The sequence below is a fragment of the Anopheles gambiae genome, chromosome 2 (genome assembly GCF_943734735.2).
Source record: "Anopheles gambiae chromosome 2, idAnoGambNW_F1_1, whole genome shotgun sequence".
Lineage (NCBI taxonomy): Eukaryota > Metazoa > Arthropoda > Insecta > Diptera > Culicidae > Anopheles > Anopheles gambiae.
The window spans coordinates 114,279,161-114,302,439 of NC_064601.1; the positions used below are offsets into that span (position 1 = coordinate 114,279,161).

Sequence of the window (23,279 nt, forward strand, 5' to 3'; positions counted from 1 at the left end):
CTGCTCCAGCAGCAGAGAGCGGGCAGCGCTCAGTTCAACGCACGAGTTCGAGGCTGACCTGCGCTTGTGGAGGCTTGTGCGGGCAGATCTTGTCCGCTATTTCGGGCCCCGGCATCTTAAGCAATCGCTCGCGCGAAGGTCACCCAACGGGTTTTTACTTTTACGCTGTTTCGGAGCACCGCCACAGGACGCACCACCGCGACACACACCGCGCGATGCGTAACGAATCTCGCGCGCGGGTCTCGTCACTTAGCGGCACTAGGACAAAACGGCCTAGATGTGATTGAGCTAGGGATGGGGGGGGTGCGTTGGGGACTACCATGCCCAACCTGGCCTGGTGGCTAATGAAAGCTAGTGAGCTAACGCACGGAGAAAGGGGGTTCGGTTTTAGGGTACGGTGCTGTAATTCGCTCCTTTAAGCCTTGCCACGATAACACGTGTCCAAAGCAACGGTTAATGCATAATTATGTGTTTTTGTGTCTTGCCGGTTTTGATTCATGAACGACTGCAACTTTCGCTTTTTTGTGCTTGTTGGTCGTAATGGAGATTTTAAGTTAATTTTAATCGTTTTTGTCTTTTTTTGGGTTGTTGGTTGGGTTTATCTCAAGCATGAAGAATGAAAACAGCGAAAGGTTGAGCTTTTATGTTGCGCAATTTGTTATTCTACTCTTTTTTTTATGTTTTTTTGTGATGTTTTAAAATTCATTTTACCGAATTGGTCCACATTTCTTTGAAGTTTTGTGTTATTTGAGTGTTCAGTGTGTTATTCAATCTTCCTCGACCATCGATGATGTGTTTTTATTCTCTTATTATGTCATTTTACTTTTTGTTTGTTCTTTTTCCTACTATTTTGGTTGTTTTTACATCTCTTCACTGTTTTGTTTTGTTTCCTTTGCTTTGTTTTGGATCTATTCTTCTTCTTTTACTTAATTACTGCTTAATTTTGGGTTGTTTTGTTTCGTTCATATCTCATCCCCGAAGTAAACAAACGTTCCCTTTCGATTGACACCATTAAAAATCGATCGCCACTACTTCCCGCCATGCTTTTCACTGCCCGCAAAGCGTGTGTGTGTTTTTCCAACCATGAGTTTCGGATTTTCCAACCTCCACCAAGCGTCCATGCCAGGCAACCGCGCACCAGTTCAACGTACCGGGCCGAGGGCAAGGTCGCCCGTGTCCAGGGCCCGTGGCTCGATTTCCACGTGCACCAATGCGTCCACCACGGTTCAGCGCATCGCGTGGGTACGCGATCGTGGGCTGGCGCGGGTTTCGCCACCTCGAGATTTTCCGGCCCGCCGCAACCCCCGCTCAAAGCGCACGCAGTCCACCAATCCGCTTTTAGCGGAACGGATCGTCGCTGCATTTCACGGATGAAGGAAATCAGCTGTTTTCGGGTGACCGTTTCGGAAGCGAGAGCCTCTTGAGCGAGGGTCGGAGCGAATCCAGGCCCGGCCACGGTTGATGGAGCACTGGCCCACAGCAATAACAAAAAAAAACTGCTTTGAAATGAACACAAAAAAACGCGCGCACACACAAAACAACAGCAACCAAAACACCGAAACACTAACGGGCTTGGAGAGCTCCAAGGTTGCACTCAATCAGCTGTGCCGAGCGGCGTGCCAAACGGTAAGCATGGCGGTGTGTTTTTATGATGTTGTCTTGCCGTTTCGTTTCTGTTTTTGTTGCTGCTGCTGCACTGTTGTGCATTTATTTTCCGCCAAAAAAAAAAAACGACCAAAAAGCCGCACATTACGCAACCGCTTGATTCGCATCGAGTCGGACGCGTTTCAAACGCCGCGACCGCGTCACAAACTATGTTGGCCCAAAGTTGCCTAACCCATTTGCCTGCTGGCTGGTGCTGGTCGGTGTCCGTTTTTGGTGTTTCTGTTTTTTGCGTATCGTTTTTGGAACCTTGAATTTTTGGACGGCTTTGGGGTTGTTCCTGCTGGTTGGGCCACGGCGCTTGTGAGATGTTTTTCTTTTTCCTTTGCCAATTAATCGATTTTATTGTTTAGATTGCATGCTGAAGCCAAAACAGAGACCGAGCGAGATCAATCCATGTGACCATTAATCATTGGTCAGTCAAACAATGGTTTTATTACTTCTTGGTTTGTTTTGATGTTTTGTTAATGTCTTAATACGATTAGAAGCATTAACATTGCAAAATTTAGGAATTCAATTTCATAAAAATACTTCAACGATCATTCGAAGTTTAACAGTTTGCTCACTTTCTCGGTTTCCTGGACAAACATTTCACAAAAAAAGACCCTCAATAATGTTGCACCTCTTTAGCGTTTGTCGTCTTATCGCTCCAGGGTCAACGAAATTGCTCTATAAATTAAAAGGTAACTTGGCTTGGCCGTTGACCGCACGATAGTCGAATGCAATCAGCGCGCCACATTCGGGCCCCCGTATCGTTCGTTTTTCTTCCGCACCCTCCCCAACCCCTTTCGGGGGTACCTTTCCTTCGTTCCCATCTCAACAACCCTCCTCCCGCCTCCTCCACAATCGGATGCATCTGATCTCATTGATCATGTTCGCTGCGCCGGAGACGAACGCTAAGATGATGATGATGATCGCTTTTTGATTGAAATCAACCTTCCCCTTCCCTCCTCTTGCTGGAGAAGACGGGACACGAGACACAAGGAGGTTAAATGCACTGCAACTGAACTGCAGCGCGAGCTGATCGTGTTAGGTCAGAGTGTGTGAGAGAGCGAGAGAGAGAACGGCGATCAAGGAAGATCAAGCCGAAAAGGGGCAGAGACGCGTGCAGCAAACAACCACATGCGCGCGAGAAGACGACCGCGACCGCGATCGCAGAAGGAAGGAAGCCCACGCATACACGCAGAGTGCGCTCACTAGCAGACGATGATGACGCTGCTGCCAACGCCGCCACCGCCGCCGCGCATTGCCACCGCAGCCACCAGCGCGCGATGCCGAAGTGCAGCGACGACGAACCGAGCCGAAGTGAATTCGCGCGCGCGCTCACACATTGCGAACAGAGCGCGCACCGCAGCAATCGCAGCCTTGAATTCGTTCGTCGAACTGTGCAGCGCAACAGCGATGGCCAGCAGCAGCAGCAGCAGCAGCAAGTAGCGTATTTACTACACTACGAGACGCGGTATAAATGTATATAAATATAGCACTCTATTGCACTCCGCTATTGCCACTCATTGCTGCAATGTGCCCTGTCCCCCCCCCCCCCTCCCTGCACTGCCCACCGACCCACTCGACCTGGCCGTTTGCTGATGCTTCTCGTTTCTTTTTTTTTTCGTTTTTTGCTATTACTTACACTGACCGTCTTGTGCACAAACACACACAGAAGAAGAAAAAAAAACAACCGTAAAACGTCTTCCAAAGAATCTGAGCGCAAATGTGTGTCTGTGTGTGTGTGCGTGCAAGTACGCTGGTGTGTATTTGGAGAACCGGACCGGACAGCAGCTCGCAACAGTGCAGTGTGCAGTACCGCTGGCGTTCACGCAATCGCCTTTTGGGGTTCATCTCTTTATTTCTGCTCGGCAGGAGGGGGGGGGGGGGGGGGAGGGGGGAGGCAGATGTTGGAAAGAAGGAATGTCAGGAGGAGGAGTGTGAGATTGAGGTTGCCGCGAGGGGCCAACTATCCGGCGGTTGACCATATGCTGCAGCATCACTGTCTACTGTTGCCTGTTACGGTGGTCGCTAGGTGTTAATTTTGATGTTTCACTTTTTCACCTTTTTTTCAGCACATTTGTTTGTTTGTTATTTTACAATGCTCGTAAGGTAGTTATGTTTGTAATGCAACAAGTTTATTGATGTATTTACTTATTTGTTTATTTTCATTTACTTATATATTTCCTTATTCATTTCTTAATTCCTTTTACTATTTATATGTTTACTTATGTGTTGTTATTGTTATTGTCGTTGTTTCAAGTTCAATTTTGATTTGATTGTTTTACAATGTTAGTCTTTCATTTCTTCTTGTTCTTCTTGTTCTTCTTCTTCTTCTTCTTCTTCTTCTTCTTCTTCTTCTTCTTCTTCTTCTTCCTATTCTTCTTCCTATTCTTCTTCTTCTTCTTCTTCTTCTTCTTCTTCTTCTTCTTCCTCTTCCTCTTCTTTGTTACTACCTCATCTTCTGATTTTCAATTTATAAGTTTTTATTATCCACTTATGGCTAGTATCAAGTTTTCTGAAGCAGAAAGGAAAATTGAAAAATGCACTGTGAGAGCTCGGTTCATGTTGTCCCTGTAAGTTGTTTATTCATACACTTGATGACTGCCTCCAAACAGTTGGTTTGGTACAGGTAATGGCAACGACCGGAAATACCTATTAAATTTGCTATTGCGATGTAAAGGATGAATACAAATCTCTCACAACCATACAACTCTTTGTGTGAAACGAAACATTCTAATCCAAGCTTTCGCTCATAAAAGATCGTTGCACGAAAGCCCTTCCGGTGACATTTCCCTGGAATATGTGTGTCCCTGTCCCTCTCCTTCTGTGCAGTATAACAATCCTCAGTCCTGCAGTTTTCGGTTCACCGTTTAAAACAGCTGAGCAACAAACAAAGCAAAACCAATAAAACAGGGCGCTACTTCGGCACTTTTTCTTTGTACCATCACGTCACCGAGTGTAACCGAGAGCACAGAAACAGAAGCTTTGATCGTAATCATTCGACTGCATCGATTGAGCTCGAGTGTTTTGCCCCAGTCCTAAAGAAAGAAATAACGCATCTTTACAGCATCAGCAGATAAAGGAGGGAGAGAAACACGGCTTCCAGAAGAAAGCAATCTCCTCCACTCATTCATTCAAATCATTTCCTTATCTACCGAGTGTACTTACCCCGTTCGGGTGTGCTTGTTCCCTTTTTTTTGCTGACTTCCCCAAAAAACAAAGCTTCCTATCTCGCCGTGGCTTTGTGGCTTTGAATTTGCATCCTAGACAGTGCAGCACCGTATCGACCGAGTTCGCTGCACTGGGGTGAATTGCAACTCCCCTCCCTTGCTGTGGGGTCGTCGGGAGAGACACATTTGTTTAGATTTGCATTTCCTTTCCCGAGCACGGCGGGGAATCGTTAACCTCCTGCCGCCGGGCACGTTTTTGCAAAGTGGAAGCAAAACCCCCAACGGCTGTCTTCCCCCTCCCTCTAAATCTTGAATGTATTGCAAACACACACAGTGTATTTAGCGTTGCTAACACTCACGTCACCGCCACCCTCGGGCCACGGTTTCGATCGCTCGAAAGCTCGAAAAAAGGTGAATGAATTGTGCAAACAAACGCGGGCAGGCAAGCGGGATGGATTTGTTTTCGGTTGCCTTTTTTGTCCGTTTTGATTGCATTTGCTTTTCCGCAGTCGGAGCACTGGGGGAAGGAGCCTCTTATCGGTTCGCTTACATTTGGTACATCCGGATGCAGACTTGTGATTAGCAAAAAAAAGGAGGACGATTAGATGATAGAGCGATAGTTGTGTAACTTTAGCAACCCGATCAGGTTGTACCTTCATTCATTATTTAATGTTATTAAATGAACTGGAAGAGACGCCGGCCAATGAATTCATCCATTTATATATGTAATGCATTGTCCTTCGCCTAATGACGCAACACCTAACACCGATGTGAAGGTGCTTATTTTTAGTTTCCAAAATTAGGGGAAAAAACCCCACATGAATAATCATGCCCACTAGTCTGTATTGCGTCTTTGCCGAAAGCACCTTTGCCGATGTTCAGTCCGGAACGCGCGCTGTATTGATTTGTTCAAGTGCAATCAACACGCGCCCGGCGAATGATCGCTCTAAACAGAATCAGCTGTTTGATGTATTATCCTTCTCCGGATTGGAAGCGTCTGCAAACCCCTCTTTTTTTTTGTTTGCTGTTGTTGGACCCTTTTTTATGTTGGCTGTCCCTGCGAAGGGTTCACGCGCTGATTGAGACTGTTTGTCGATACATACCGGGGCGGATCGTGGACTCGTGGAGCCCTATCCATAAAACATGCAATCCCCGCCCGAACCTGGGGATGGAATAAACATAAGCCAGCAGCGTGGTGAAGGTGAGCGTTTGGCCGGCTACTTGTACACGCCATCACCTACATCACTTCACGTGATGGCACATGATCGTAAAAGAGCAGCTATCGCAAAGAAATAAGACCAGTGTATAAGACGCCTTTTTTAGTCTGCAATTCCTTTTCCAAAAATAAAGCGCCATTGCGAATGCATTCAAATCAACAAAATAATAGTAACAAACACCCTCCCCCAAACAAACAAATTCCTGCTGCAATGTGCAGTGTTTAGAGCCGCCATCGCGCTAACTGGGTCAATGCGGCATAGCGCAAAGGGCAGGCGTAAATCCATCATGTGTGTGTGTGGTTGCAAATTACTACTCGCGTCTCGTGCCGCCTTTATATTGCACCATCCCGACCAATGGGGCTGGATAAATTCCAAACTGTCACCTATAAAAGCGCAAAACAAACCAAACAAACGCGCCCGTCTGCTCGTCTTCCTCGACCGGTGGGCCCAGTCGCGATGCATCCTAGACGATGAGTAAGACAGGGGGAGGAAGTGATGTGGTTTTTATTGAGGATAATTTTCGCGACACCAACCAACGGGAGAGGGCAACGAGCGCGGGAGAGGGCATCTCCAACGAGACACAAAGTTTTGCCATAAAAATAAACAACTGACCAGCCTGTTAAATTGGAAGCGTCTCGCGGGATAGGAGGCAGACGATGGGCAAAAATCCGTTTGGCAGCAGACGAGCTGTAAAGTGGGTCATCATCATTATATGCTTTCGATTCGGATCATCAAACTGCTCATTAGATTTTATGACTGCACCTTCCCTCCGGACGAGGATGGTTCCTTGATGCAAGGAATTAGATTTCATTTTCGAAGCAAAATTAGTTTCGTTAAAAATTACATCCTCTCCACCAGTACTGTTCTCCTTTCGTATTCTCCTATTAAAAATCCCGTCCCTTCCTTGTTTTCGTTCTCGCGCACACAAACACCATTAGTCATAATTTCAATTCCCACCCATTCATACCGTCCTGATGCAGCTGGCGATCGCCATTCATCCTACGTAAGTGTGTGTGTGTGTTTACACGATCTGCGTGCGCCATGATTAAGTGCGCGAATTGATACGCCTGACTGGGGACAAGCTGTTTTCAGTTTTCACGCCACATCGCGCCATTCCACCCGTGCTCCTTTCAATCGCGTATGCATCGCGTAGGAAGGGAACGGGGGAGACATGAAACGCGGAACAGAACATCTCCTCCCCGCTTCTCGGAACAAGAACGCACTGCTTTGTTTTTCGTCGTCAGCGTGTAACAACAACGCACGACCATCGTTTGGAGCGGGTTTTTGAAAATTTGGGTCAAATTTGTCAGCCCGTTAAGCCGCTGCACGCCCGCAGTTTGCAAGGATTAAAAACCGCGTACGCACCCCACCATCCCCATTAGGGGCCGGTGACAGGTTGATGAAACTTCATACGGATATTATTTGTTTGCTTTTATATTCAAAATGAGAGAAGCAAAAACGAGCGACGCTTCGAAACTCAGAAGGCGATGGAGACGCACAGTTGGTCACGCTATCGGGCTGGCTGCGTACGTGGCTGCCGACCACTTCGGTTAACTAATTCGCTTCGCTTTGTTGCCAGTATTTCCGTGCGAGAATATTGATCTCATTACCGAACCATTGCTCCCGGCGACGGGGGTTGCCGGAATCGTGCCCGCGATGAAGGAGGGAAGAAAAAAACGGAGGGCCTTTGCAGCTTCCCTCCCCGCACCCGGGCAAGTGGGATGATGGCAATAGAAATATTTGCAAGTTCGTTTGCCTCTAGCCGTGCCGTTGCAGCGGACAAACCTACACGCTTAAATGCTCTTTCTCTCTCTCGCTCTCTTCCACCTTCTCACCGTTAGTAAGAACGGACACGTTTCTTTTACCCAGTGCGCCATTTAGTAGCAGGCAGCGAACGGCAGCGCGATGCATTTGGACGAATATTTATTAATCGTAGTCGATGAGCGTACGGGTGATAAAAATTAATTCGCTCAATCTGCACCATCCTCCACGCGGGCTGCTTATGGGATGTTGTTTCATTTTCCTGTTTTTTACACTCTTTTGACGTTTTTTGCTCAACAAAGCGGACTCAGTGGCGCTGGGAAGGATGTTTTATTTGATGTTTTTGCTATCTCAATGTCTTGTTTGAATAGAATTTATTGGAATTTATTTTATATGCAATATAATCAAGGGCTATTTGCTTTTCCAATGTATGAATAACTGTTCAATTTAACTTTTTTTATCCTAAATGGTCATCAGGGCAATCGTTTTCAATGCTATTGCAAAACTATCCTCAAGGATTTAAGAGATCAAAACAAATTTATCATTTTAAATAATCTTATTTACGTTTTGTTAAATATCACATCGTTTTTCTCTCACTTCCGTCTTGTCGCCCGTGGTGGCAGTTACATCAATCAATTCATATTCCCACTTCCCACCATCCCCATCCCCATATTTGGTGCTTGCACACACCCAAACACCCATCCGTGTGCTAAGAATATCACAATTCGAGGCGCATCCGTAACCATTTACGTACATCATCGAACCAAATGAATCGGTATTGTGCGCTCTTTCCTCTACCAACATGGCGACAGGGCGCCAAAGAATGGTTATCTAGTGTAAATGACCTAATTGTTTAATAAATACTGCACGTTCGCAAAACCCCCTTCTTGCTTGTTGTTTCCACCACGCATCGGTCGTCATCGCTTCCTCCCCGGCACGGTAGCATTCGAATCGAACCATTTTCGAACCGCTGCCGCATCTGCATCGCCTTCACACGCACACACTGTGTGCGCTTTTTTGTGTTGTGTTTGCTCATTTTGTACAATATAAAAGCCCCCCATGAGAAAGACGCGAACGCACTGAGCAGCAACGGAGCGGTTAAATGAGCTGCAAAAGTGTGGATGTGATTTTTATTAATAAAACAGTCGAGTATCGCTGTGTGTTCCGCGTAGGTACGATGTATGCCGCAGAACGGTCCACACCAGTGTGCTCTCCCGGAGTGGAAGGAAGATTGCATTCTGCAACGTGACGACGAACGACGAACGACGACGAATATGCGTGCCAAAATGCGTCCGGATGCGGCAGATGACGTTTGAAAAATTACCATTCGTTGTCATCGTGGCGCTCGTAAAGATGACGCGCGTTGTTTGTTTTTCAATGGATTTACTACGGCGATGGGGAGGGCGCAGCGAGGATTGAATGGAATAAAATATGTCCAGGAAATTGGGACATCTGCATTCGGGCAGCAAGATGCGTTTGCATTGCGAATCACCTTCGGTGGCTGCTGGTGTTTATTTTGCAATTTGATTTTGCTATTTTCGTGCCATAATACTTCATTTTTAGTTGATTGGGAGAATATTTGTAGAAGACAGTCTTTAAAGTGGTTGTCAAGCTATTAAAGATGCAAGAAACGCTGCAAGTTTTGCGTATTTTGATAGCAAAAAGACAACAGAAATAGTTGGTTGTCAGCTAAACAGCAAAACATTTCATTTCTTTCGCGTTTGAATAGCCCAAAATGCTTCCTCCCTTCTCCTTCCATCAACATCTCGAGCGTTGAATCATCAACCGGGTGAAACATATTTCACCTACATCCCCTACATTGCGTTGTCACCGATAATTGCACTTTCCCGTCAATTGCAGGCGAGAGAAAAATGCGTTTAATTACACGGCGGGCGCAAAATTTACGGCATACATTAGCAACAACCAAAAAAAATACACCCTAACACCGGCCGCCATCAATCGCGGAAAGCCGTTCGGGGTCCATTAGCGCGATTCTCTTGCCAGAACAACCGCAAAGCAAAGGAAACCCGGTCTCAAATTTCTACCATCCGCTTGCCCGCTCGCTCGCAACATTGAATGAATTATGGTCCGTAAAATGTGACACTTTGCGCTACCAACAAACGAAATCTTCGTGTTAGCTTCCGCACCGTGTATTGGCATCGTTGGGAGCGAAATTTTGCGAGAAATTGACAAACGCTTGTCTTGTGTCGATTCAACGGCACTTCTCGGGGATGCATGGAACATCCCAAACCGCAACAGAGACCGCTGCAGTGTGCCAGCGTGAGAGATAAAGATCACTTTAACATTCATCATTGGTTATTATGGGTTTTCCGTTTTTCTAGGTCTAGGCTGAATTCAAATCAAGCACTGGTGCGCATGCGCAAACCATACACGCCCAGCAGCAGCAGCAGCAGCCCGTCGACACCCGCAAGTCGCGTCCCGTTTGCATTTGCGCTGCGCCCACCTTCGATCGAAGCTCGACAATCGTGGTTCTCGCGCTTCGTAGTGGTTGCCGGCGGGGGGGGGGGGGGGGGGGAGCTAAGACGTTTCTGTCGATGCTCAAATGGGTACGTACTCGTGTATGTTCCCATTTGCGCGTACTGCTCACACAGGCGTATACGCGGGCCCGTAGTAACGGCAAGCCATTAATGCAACGGGGCTCCATCAGTGCATCAGCTGGACTGTGAAGCAATCAGGGTGGATGGTTAGAAGATTAAGAGACAAGCTGACAAGCACCGTTGAAAGAGTTAAGACATGTCGAACAGTTTTGAGTGTTATAAACCATTGAATATCTCATAAATAGAACGAACACATTTGATTGCGAGCAGCATAATTCAACATTAAATTAAATTATATATTTCCCCTCCCTGAGAAAAGGAAAATCATTCCACCTGAGTTGTTAACGCCTGCTCAAGTGGTTTTACTTTCCCCCTCAACGCTTGCATCCGCAGAAACATACAGATAACACCACGGCACGGCAGCAACAATCGCACGCACCGTACGCATGAAAGGCAGCATAATTGCACATTAATTAAAACAGCAGCGAAAAACAAGAAAATTGCACTTTCCTTCTACTGCCTGCACCCCTTTGAAAAGGGAGAACCGGTGCCATACTTGTGTGACGATGATCGATTTCTCCTCCTGTGTCTGCGCCTAAGCTTCCGACTGCTTCGTGTAGGGCAACCCATTTCCACTGAGCAGAGAGAGAGACGAGCAACTTTTCTTTTCACGCATAGTTTTGCTCCGGAGTGTCTTCCGAGAAGCGCAGTAGGCGGTTCACAGCGAGCTGCATCGTGACGTCATTACGGCGGGGTTTGTGTGTGTCTGCGCGCACGCACAATGCCATGTACTGTGCTTGCTGGTGAAAACTGGATCACAAGCACCAGCAGCAGCGAGGTGATACCCGGTTGCAGCGCCGCCTGCTGCTCTGATTCACTTTCATCTCCGCTCTGTGTACGCGAACCGCTGCAAGAATTGCATTAGAAAAGCGATGCAGTGCAGTGCAGCAGCTACGCCGAGCCATCACTTTCATCTTCACATGGGAGCGGTTGACGTTTCTCTTTCGTTCCGTAGATTCCGGCTTGCGGTTGTGCTGCTGCTGCTGCTGGCAGGCAGGCAGGAATCGGGGTCACCGGAGGTTGGAAGTTGGTCAATCGTTTTCCGGTTTCCTTCCCGGCCCAAGGGGTGCTTGTGGTTTACGCTGTTTACATTTGATTGACAGCAACTGGCGGGCGTTCGTTTTGCTTAATCGATTGACAGGAAGAACTTTCACCAACATTAATTATTTAACATTATTTTTTGCGGGTAAAACAGGCATTATTAAAGCTCTATAAAACACAAACAAGCTAAGAAATAATGAAATTATGTTGCTTCTAGCAAGAGCAAACCGCTCAATCACATCTTAATGCACACACTCCTCGTCTAATTCACACTTCATTGCACTAATTCCCACCCATCTTGCATAATGCCACTGATCATCTGGCGGATAATTTATCGCTCCCGATCAGCAAATCATACAGTAGTAGTAGCCCTTCTATCTGTGGCTCCATTTATATCCACGAACGGCCCTTTTTCCTCCCCCTACCTTAAGGGGTCGTCTGGAGACCTTCACAGATTAGTGGTCCATTCATACGAAATTCAATTTATCAATGTCCTTTCGATTACCTAAGAAAGCCACGGCTCACCTCCGCCAGAAGTTTAGAATGGAGCATGCTTGATTTACTGCCCATGGTGGGTAAAATGGTGGACCAGAGAAGAAGAAAGGCAGTCAAGGAGAGGGACACAATTCTAACGATCCATTCAACCGGTGGTGTTACTGCACAGTTGGGAATGGTTCTTCCGATGCCAACCTGTTTCGCAGCCGCCGACGACCTTCTTGCAGGGAGCTTTAACGCTGATTTATAGACACGATGGGGCGTGAGCCACCTGAAGACGAAGGGGTGCTTGCTTTAAAGATGACCAACTTCAAACCGAATTGGTGTAAAAAGGGGCAGTTTCGCGGTGCAAAAGAAAAGGTAATGCTGGCCCCAACCGCACTGGAGTGTTTAATAACAGGGCTTTGGGTATTGAATTTGTAACATTAAATGAATAAATCAAATTGAAACATGGTTCGATATGGTGGGGTAAGTGTGGCGGAGTATGTTTTAACACCTAATTGATCACCATTTTCCCTTTCACTTTGCTGCAGGTAGCCCGCTGTAATTATTATTCAAAGTGTTATACAAACTGTTTAATTTAAAAAAAAATAATAAAAAAGCAATCAAAAAGACATTTTCACACCTTCAAGCAACTTCCCGCCACTAATCGCTTTTGCACCTACGAATGACTTCAATCCTCCCGCTCGATTTCCACCACCACCAGCTCCATTCCATCCCCATCATACACCATCAAAGCCTCATTACATCACCAGCGTCTGTCTGAAGCCCCAGACATCGTCGATCGTCAAAGTTAAAGTGCATTTACCAGCATGGAGACGCCCGGTATGAGCCGAAATCCCTTCCCAACACCCCCTCCTCTTCGGATGCCTTGGAAATGGGTTGTACTACGAAAAGATCGTTAATTGAGACGTTGCCATTTTGACCGCACCCAGCGGAGCCGGATGCCCAGACTCGCTGGGAAGGGGCACGAGCGAGCGCGCGCGAGCGCCAAAAGACTCATGGAAAAATGATTGATGAAGTGGCGGCCCGTGAGTGTGCCTTACGCTGCTGACGAGCAAGACAGACATGTCCCCTTCCCTCATCCTCCCTCGTTTAAAGTTCTGTGCCATAAGGGTGTGTGTGTGTGTGTGAAAATGGCTGTAAAGTTCATGCAATGATTATCACCACACACATCAATAGCCGGCAATCAGTGGGTATTTTTCTCGCCCTCCGCCACCGCATTAATCACGCACCGGATTGCGTCGGATGTGTGTGCGTTTTTGCGCAACACACACACACATACACACATACCGCAAATTGATTTCAAACAAAACTCTCAACTAAGCACATGGCGCTCGCAAATCGCCACACCAAATGCAATTAATTCCGTTTGTCTTTAGGCGCACAACGGTTCCGAAATGCTTCATTTTAGCTTATTTTATGTTGTTTTTTGCGCCTCATAAATCAACCCAATCTTGCATGACGAACACACGTACTACGTACGACGTTATTGCTTTCGGGGAGGGGGTCGGGTGGTCTAGCTTCGTGCAATGCAGGCAAAATGCAATGTCTCATTAGATTAGCATCACTTACCACGGTTGACCCACATTACAGTTTTTCCTCTCGCACAGAGCACGTTCGTTTGCTTCCTTCTCCTCAAAGGGGAAGAAACATTCTTCCTCCCCCAATTAACGGCTGAAAGCGGAAACACACCCGCGGCTCGATGACAATTGATGTGTTTTTTCTTGTGCGTGCGGTAGGTCGCTCCTTGTTAAAGTGATCGGTCAGCGATCAACTCCTCGGGGTTTGCCTTCCAAGTCCGAAAATAGGTGACCGTCACCGTCGGCGGAGAAGTGTTCCTCAAAAAAAACCAAACCGGCGTACGCGTAATTGAGCAATGGCGCCGTCGCCTATATTTATTCACCATCGCCAACACTCACTGTAACCGATCCGCACCGCCCCGTCGGAGGTGGATACCGCGCTTTGGATGGGATCGTTTTAAGCAGCAATCCGGCCACCATTCATCGGCCGAGACGCTTCCTGGGCAGACGACGTTAAATGTCACCATCGCGCACCGTCACCCGCACTTGGTGGCAAACTAGTTCAATCTTACCCACCACCACCCCCTACGCTCAATCCTCGCCCTGGTATAGCCGGTGAACCGGAAGGCCAATCCCTCGCCCCTTGAAAAAGGGAGACACCCCTCCAACACTCCTTGTCGCTGCTTTTACTTTCTACCACCAGCTAAAAATAGAACTTTTGTACGAGTCGAAATGAATGAGTCGCTTGGCGCGTTGACTGTGTGTGTGTGTGTTTAGCCCTTGCAGACATGTTCTAGTGACTGCAGTCCGATCGCCCGTTTTGTTGTTGCGTTTGGTGCGCTATGCTGCTGTGGTGGAAGATGGATCGATAAACAGGTGTCAAAGGTACTGGGTGGATGGTAGACGTGTTGATCGACCCCCACAGACTGTTGGACGCTGTTGGGACGTGAAGGGTTGGCATGTTGGCACTCTCATCGTAGGGCTGAGGGCAGGAGGGGTGGAGGGTGGTTGTTGTTTTCATAGGATCTTTATGAAGTATTACACAATTTCATGCGAAGAAGGAGTAGGTGCGTTTAGAAGCATAAATAATTGGCAAGGATATTGTTATTTTTTGTTAAAATGAAAGATTTAAAGCATTTTCACATTTTGTCTTGAAGACCTATTTTTTCCTTTTTTCATTTCTCCTTTTCTCGTTTTTCTTCTTTTTTCTATGTTTTTCATTCTTTACCTTGTTCATTATTTTGAATTTTTTATCTTTTGTTCTTTCTTTTCCTTTATTTTGCTTGTTTGAAGATTTTTTTCAGACTTCGTCTTGAAGACCTTCTTTTTTTCCTTTTTCTCTTTTTTCCTCCTTTTTCTATTCTGTTATATATTTTTCATATTTTTTTACAATTATATCATTACCTTTTTCATTGATTTTATCATTTTTGTATCTTTTGTTCTTTTTCTTCCTTGTTTTCGTTTGTTTTGTTGTTTTTTGGTTTTCATTTCATCCTTTTATTTCTTGTGTAATTGTTTTCTCTTTTGTGCTTCTTTGATCTTGTTTTCAGAAACCCATTACTATATCTCCAATTTCTTCATTTGTTTTACTTCCATTTTATATTTCTTTAAAGTTTAATAAAGTTTAACATTATAAGTATGTTAATATAATTGTTTTTCATGAAATTTTTCCTTCCTGTGTTTCCAAAGTACGACACTTTCATGTCAACCCAAAAGGTACACCATTCATTCACCATCTCGGTGGACACATCTGCCGAAATTATGCGTTCACGATTCCCCCCCCCCTCCCACTTCCCCATCCTCTTGTTTTTATGCAACATAAAACATGTTCCTCCCTGTGCTGCGTTGGTTTCGCTCTAACCCCAATTGAGTGGGACGCTATTAATTATCCACCAACCCATCTCTTCATCAAGGGTGGCATGTTCCTCCTTAGCAGGGACTGGTACACACGTGTATTTATATGTGTGTGTGTGTGTAAATACATCTAATAGTGACCGTTGGTGGCAGTTGGAATCTAGATCAATACCATCTATTTTCGGGGATCAACGGTGTCGCTCGCACTGTCGGCCCTTTTTTTTGCTTGACGGCTGTCCGGATTGCGGAACCATCTACTGCCCGCCCGTACTGCCCAGGACGTACTGCACAAGACAGGGCGTGTAAAAGGGTCTGAAAAAAAACACTTTTCAGTTCGGCTCTTTATTATGCTGTCGTCGGGCAACCCTCGGTGCCCTTCGAAATGGGTGGGGGGTTTCGCTGACCCTGACGGATAAGCCGACCACAGCATCATCAGGAAATTGTGCCCGATGGGTGTTTTGATGTTGTGTGACCTATTTATTCAAAAATATCACACACGCCGTTTTTTTGTTTGTACCCACACGATACAGAGAAAACAAAAAAAAGCTTCGATTGATGGGAGAGAAGAAAACTCCCCCTTTTACAGGTAGATGTATTCATCAATTACACTCATACACGCGCGCGTGCGCACTTGCATTCTTCTAAACGCTTGCACGCACGCACTCGGTGGAGTGCATTACCGAAAGCGATGCATTTCACTTCCCATTTTGTGTAAACGATAGTGCGCGCCCGTGAGTTTTGCACCAGCTTGCAGCGATGGAAAAGCGCAGCATTAAAGAAAAATGCATCTCCGCTTTGGACGCGATCGACTTTCCTCGTTGCATGCCGCTGCCGAGCGGTGTATAGGGGGTGTGTGTTTTCTGTTTTCCCCGACCCATCGAAGCCCCTCGGTACATTTCGCTCGAACAATTAACTCATTACCAAAGGGACGAGTCCGCGAAGAGCGCGCTTTCCCGAGCATGCGACCAGCGAACGAGAGATGCAGCGCACGACATAAATGCATTGCATTGCGAAACGGCTAATCATAAGCGATCGATCGCAGCACACACACACAGAGAGCGGCAAGACAGGTTGCATTTTCTTCTCTTCTTTTCATCCGTTTTTCTCCGTGTGTGTGTGTGTGCAGCTCCGTCATTTCCAATTGAAGGCACCAAATCACACTTTCCTTCGTTCTTTCTTTCCGCTGTGCGCGTTTCGCTTTCTATTGAATGCAGCTTGGCAGCTACGGGTGGGCTACGGGGTGCATCTCTTCCCCATGGCTGTTTTGCCATAATTTTCCCCCAACCTTGCACCGTCTCTTGGCCCCCCAGAACAAGAAGCGAAGCGCAATGGGGGAAAATAAAACTGCCATCCAGGGTGGAAAACGTGCCGCAGCGGGACGGCCGATTGAGGCTCAAACGCAAAACTCGCACTTAGAGGGAAATTGTTTGCAAATGTTTATGGTCTGGTTCGGTTGGTGGTTGTGTCGCGGGGCCGGCTTTTGCTTCTCGCGATGATATCTGATCTTCCCTTTTCATTGTCATCACCGTCATCGAGCCTGTGGCTTGGGCGAATGCAGCACGGTTAAAGACGTGTTTATGGGAAAGTTGTTACTGCTTGTGATGGTGCAAAAAGTATCGCATTAGATACGACCGGGTTTGTTGTTTTTTTTTCTTATAGTGCTTTTTTCCACTCCCAGCTGCTCTGCTCTGGGTGGTTGTTTAGGGCACCTGGGATGATAGTGTGCCACCCGCAGACAGACTGGCTGACTGACTGACTGACTGACTTACTGACGCAATTGAAGGGGACGGTGGGTTTATTTGCGGAGCTGATTATAAATATAGGGCACCGGTGTAGTCACAAGCGATTGTTTTGTTTGTATTCGTGTGTTTTGATCCAAAGCTAATCATCATTAAATCTTTTCCGAGCCACGTTTCCATTATCTAATTGTGTTCTCTTTTCTTTTACTTTCAGATGAAATCAAATATCAAGGTAAGCAAAAGGGAGGAATTAAGCCGATTTTTGCCTCATCCAAACTATTCGTTGCAAGAATGGCTGATCGATCGAGGACAGATGTGAGCAAAACTGCGCTAGATATATTGCCAACCAGGAAAAACACACACAGCGTGCAGTATCAGCTGGCAAACAACGTCTCGCTGTGTATGTGTTAGCTGTCACGGCAAGCCATGTGGCAAATCATGCTCAATGATTAATTCATTCATCTTCCGCTGATTAAATTGCTACATTCCAGTAAGAATGTATTTCCACTTACGTCACCGAGCCGAGGTCCGAGCCGGGTCCAATAAGAATTTTGTAACGAATGAACGCTCGTGTCACTTTGGGAAAGGCTATTTCTCTAATATGAAACGGTCCTAATTTCTTATTTCCTTTCCAATGAAAAAGCAGTTCATCGACCTCAGCTCTAATTGCCTAAAATGCTCAGCAAAAAATGGTCCAGTTCCAATTAACAATAAAAATATAAAAGTCCTCCATGCTTTTCCTAAGTAGTTAAAGTAATGTACAAGTGTCTCTCTCTTACACACAACCAAAAGCTTTGCACAATGTTCACCCTCGTTTAATCTGTTGGCTTCAAACACTTTTAAAAACACTCCTTTTCGACGGTCCCCATTTCACCTTCCCCGTCCTCTTCATGCTGATTCATCACAAGCTTAAAACACCACCCCTGCCACCCATGGGCTGTGGGACGGGTTTCGGTGTCTTTATTCGAAGCTTCATTAAATAGTCATTTCAAATTAATATCACCCTCCACGCGGCGTGAGCTCTTTGCGTGAGGGGGGGTTGGTGGGTTGGTCGTGTCCCGAGCAGTAGGGCAAAACCGAACCGACGAACCGTCAACCGTTTAACCGTCGTCGGCGTGCTTGAACTCTCGCGCGTTTTGCCCCTTAACGATCGACGACTAACGCCGCTAATCTATCAATTCTAGACCATGCCGTTTTAATTGAACACCAGAAGCACACGGCCTAGGAGAAGCAGCAGCGGGTAGGCAGGCAGGCAGGCAGACAGCCAGCCCAGGCCTGGCAAAAACACTGACCGGACCGACTCGCGCGTATCGGCCGACTGCAATCTTGCCAGATTATGACAATTATGAAATTAGCTGCAGACTCCAGGCCTTCGGTTTCGGTTTCGGAGCCGCCATGGCTACCACTTTGAAAGGCATTTCTGTGTGTGTGTCTGTGCGTGTTAAAAGTATGAGCGATTGGCACAATCGTGCGGTCGTGACTAATTATAATTTGCCCGATTCGCTCGCCGTAACGAGTCGCTTCCGAAGTGTGTGTTTTTAACGTGTTTATTCTACACCGGCTCGACAATTTGCTGACAAATTATTAACCGTACAATCGGCTCGATCGAAACGCATGGCGATTGATTTGTGGGAAGCGCGGGATTTTTCTTCAAAACTACCAGTAGAAGAAAGAACTTCATGTGTGGTTCGCCGAGACTCAACAGAACAGAAAAAACACCCACAAAAAACCGTTCCTACCTACACATTCCTTACACTACGGCCAGCGTGCAAAAGTGCTCGACTTTCCACGGCGGTGGCGCTTCCGTTTCATGCCCGCTGCTCGCGTTGAGATTTATTTATACTTTACTCAACTATGCAACGAGAGGGGGCTGTGTTTTCTCCCCCATTTCCGCGCTATTTTTAATGCGATGCTCACTGCCGCCGCCGCCGCGTTCGTGTGTTTTGCTCGCTTTGGGGCGGAAAGGCAATAGCCAATTCGCGTGAAAAAGACAAGCAAAAGAGGGACGGTAAAATAAAATAAACCATTTCCTAGCGACAAACAACTTCTTGGGGGGAGGATGACCAAATGCTGTCCGACGAAACGCTGTGCGCTAAAAAAAAAAGGTGAACGATAATGAGCAGCTTCTTAAAGGTAAAACACATGCTCGCTCCCGCCAAGGAAGCGATTATGCTTTCGCGCGCGCTGATAATGAGCATCGCCGTCCGCACCGCGGACACTCCCCTCCCTTTGGCTCAGTGTTGCTCTCTGTCACATTCTACGACACGGTCGGAAGACAAACAACAACCAAATGATGACCACCCTCAATGAGGACCACACGTTAGTGGCAGCGCAGCGCCGAGCAAATTCGTTTAGATCGCCACGGCACGCAACGAAACGCCCAACAACGTGAGTAATGTTGTGACGTTGGGGACGTGGTGTCAATCTCAGTGTGTGTGGTTGTTTTTCTTTCTAATAAGAAAGGGGGAGTAAAGAGTAAACGCTTCTCGCGCAAGAAGCGTCGAACAAGTCGATTTAATTCAATACTCGTGTTCGAAGAAATAGCGCCCGAAATTGCTTTGGGTGTCGTTCTTTTTTGCAAAGAGTTACTTTATTCATCAAAGACGCTCGTTATGATGGTGGAATCAAATTTTGAATGAATTTCCACACTTGAGCACACACACGCTCTGAAGACCATTCACACTTCGACGCTTCTTCACATAGTCAACAGATAATCCCCCAAAACCACATGCTCGGGGGGTGCTTTTTTCGCACTGACAACGATTGCAAACGATTATAATGGGAGGAAAAGGGGATTTAATTTGGCTTTCCTTTTGGGGGTGGAATGATTTCACAACGTGTGGATCATTCATTTTAGCACGGTTTTGCTCGATCGTGTGACAATTTCCTAGAAGCTGGGAATCGTTTGACGTGTGGATGCTAAACTTCGCACAGAAATAGCAGTTGCTTTTCATAGAATTTCATACAAGCAGCAGACTGAATGTAAGTTTTCATCTTAACGATAATTTCAACAATTATTTCTGCTTTCTCTCTGTCATGTACAAGAACAGATACTTCGTTTCTTGCCTCAAACAAGTTCCAGGACTCGTATGGGTCCAGATACAAGACCTGAACGAGATCTCATGATCAGTGCCTAAAGTTCAGGAAAAACAAACTCAAAGATTTGTTTATCAATTAAAGATTGAGTAAATAATGTTTAAGTTGCTGTAAAAGAAATTCTTTTCATTCAAGAGCCCTTAATATTGTACCTTTCAATCAATTCATCTTGACGAATGCAAACTATTCTTTACATTCTAATGCCTTGACGCTTCAATACGAAACAAATTGCGCCGTTTTCAATTCGATTTCAAATCAAATGTAAAATCCATCCACTATCGCTCAACCCGGATTAAACCACTCCATCGTTCTACGTTCCCTCAGCACACTTCAGGCAAATGTCATACCGGCGCTTCATCAATCGCGCTACCACCCTGCACATGCACAGCGCCTTCTTCCTCCCTTTGCGTGCAATGAATGATGGAGGCTCCACACTTCACAGGAACAATATTATTCGCGGCTGACCGTTACAGCCGTTTTGTCAGTATTTGTAAACAATTGCCGCCGCATACACAAATTGCCCGCCCGCGAGTGAGAGGCAGGGACAACAACAAGCCGAACGGCGGGAAACGGCGGTACAAAATCCGGTCGTGTAAATGTCAAATCGATGCCAAGAGCAGCAGCAGCAGCACCGTGGGACTGTTGTTCTCCTGCAGCCAGGCAACATGCATCGATCCTACTCACTTGCGGAACACACACACATGGGCGTGAGTGAGTCACGGTTGGCGATGGAGCGCGTCAGTGAAATGCAACCAACCCCGCGGGGCGGGAAATTTCGGGAGCGAGCACAAACAAACACCCCTGTACACACACTGCCAAGCAACGCAAAACCACCGTGCGCTGCTGTTTTGGCCATTGGCCATTGGGCCCTGAGCGCTGCACCAATCGCCAGGTGCAGGTGTTTTCACCTACGAAACAAATCGCTTTTAACGTTCCTGTCTTGCGTTCATTTTTCCTTCCTTTTTGTACTATTTTGTGCATTTGCCAGTCTATTTTAAAAAGTCTCGATTGAAAGGCGGTTGCCTGCTGCCTCCCAAAGGAACATGCACTGCTCACAGACACACACACATACATAGGCCCACCGTCAATGATAATTCATCCGGAAGCGACAATTCCACCACTGCAAGCCCAGGTGATTGCGCAAACGATCCAAGCTAGTGGAATGACAAGAGAGAAAAAAAATGGCAAAAGGCAAATATTTATCACGATCACTATGATTAGCTTTGCATGTGTGTGTGTGTGTGTCGCTGAGACCAGGGAGCGTCAACAAAACCGAGCCTCCGACCGCAAAACCGTCTCCCCAGCGCACGCCCGCCAAGGGATAGTTTGCATTCTTCGCAACTGCGCGAGACGTTTTCCCTGCGCCCGAGAACTTGTGCAAAACAAAAAGAAGAAGAAGCAGCAACAGCATGTGCTAACAGATCATTGTGCTGGCGGGTGCACATTCCTGGATGGGGAACGAGGGAATGGAACGAGTGTTGCCTTCCTGCTTCGGACAGAGAGTCGAGCGCTTCCTCGCGGCGTTTCGTAATCTTTCGTAAAGCGGGAAGATGTTTGAGCGGCTGGGAGACACTGGCAGCTGCAATAGAACGGAATGAGGTGGGGGGTGTTATGGAAAGGGACGATTGTTAGATCATTGCAGTGTAGCGCAGTGCTGCCGTGGTTGCACTTCTCACGTGGGATAGGGAGAGCGGGTGGCGAGATGTTGTCATCTTACGGAACATTCATTTCCTCGGCAATATATTTCAATTTTCTGTGTTCGTGTTCGGCTGCGAATCCGGGTGTGTTGGGAACGTGATATTCTTGCCTGAACGATGCCTTATCAAAACATTTGAATTGGAGACTGGTTTTTGATAGTTATTAAAGTCAATTTCTAAAGCTATAATTACAATAACATAAATGAACAGTTTTTCCTCATAAAATGATGTTCCAAGATCAACGAAGATCAATTAAAACACTTGTTACAGATCGATCATCATCATCATACCTGAGCTACAAGACAACTTCTACGAAAGCGATCCATTTCACTCGATCAAAACAACTCCACCCGAGGCAGTCCAATCAATTTCCCTTTTTGCTCCCTTACGAAAGCTTGCTGGCTTGCTGTTTGGAGGCACTTTTCACGCCCCAGCCCTACGTCACATTGCGTGCGATATGCCGACAGATCGCTTCCATCCATATTTTCCGTATCGCCGGGCTGTGCGGCTTTCCCTGCTGCTACTGCTGCTGGTGCTTTTCCTTCCCATTTTGCGCAAAATCGCGTGCGCGCCACAACAACAACGCGCGCAGCGCAAAAAAAAAGAAGACACACGTCTTTCCTGCCAGCGACGACACACACACAGACACGGCTAAGGAGACTGTACCTTCGGGCAGCAAAACCGGATCCGCCAACTACAAAGATCGGGTCTGATCCGGAGCCGGAATGAAACATAATTGGCCTTCCCCGATGCGCCGGTGCGCCTTCCATTCAATAGCTTGCGCAAATCTTTTCCTGTCGGCAGCCCTCGACATCCCTCGCACACCCCACCAGGGTGTGCAGTTTGCTGCGCTTTCCCAAACCAACCTCTGCCGGTGGAAAACCATTTTCCAGCCATTCCGCTTTCAGTGAGCTGCGGCGCCCACTTTCCCTTCGCGATGCTGTTGTTTCTTCGCGGCGCGCATAAGGGGTTGGCAGTTTCTTCATGGTTTCGCAGTATCTCTCCCCCCCCTCTCTCTTAGTCCACCCTTTTTGAATGCATCATAAAAAAGTGCAACACACTGCACACTGCATCGATGCTATTTTAATGCTGCCGGCTGTCTTATGATCGGTGCTCTTCCTCGTCATTGCGCTCCACGGTGATGATCTTGCCACTGATTTTCCAACCAGTAATGCTGCTGCTGCTGCTGCGGGAAAGTGTTGACAGTGAAACCGCCAACTGTCACGCTTACCCGCGGTGCACACACACAGAGACAGTAAGGGCAGGAAATTGCGGCGCGTACGCACAAGTGCACCTTGGCCTCGTTACATTTTTCCAACCAAATCCAGCCGTGCCAGCCAGCGTGTGTCACGGGGCTTGCTAGAGTGTTATTTATAGTTGACTGAGGAGTCGTTTGTGTTTTTCTTTCCCTCTCTCTC

At 46.9% G+C, this 23,279-nt stretch overlaps 1 protein-coding gene across 1 annotated transcript in view; it reads left to right on the forward strand.

Moving 5' to 3' along the window:
* LOC3290353 (ecdysone-induced protein 74EF) overlaps nucleotides 1-23,279 on the forward strand; it is a 212,501-nt gene that overhangs the window by 126,554 nt on the left and 62,668 nt on the right. The window contains exon 5 of the mRNA XM_061648487.1: nucleotides 17,283-17,300. Coding sequence (XP_061504471.1) covers nucleotides 17,283-17,300 — 18 coding nt within the window. The remainder of the gene's footprint in view (nucleotides 1-17,282; nucleotides 17,301-23,279) is intronic.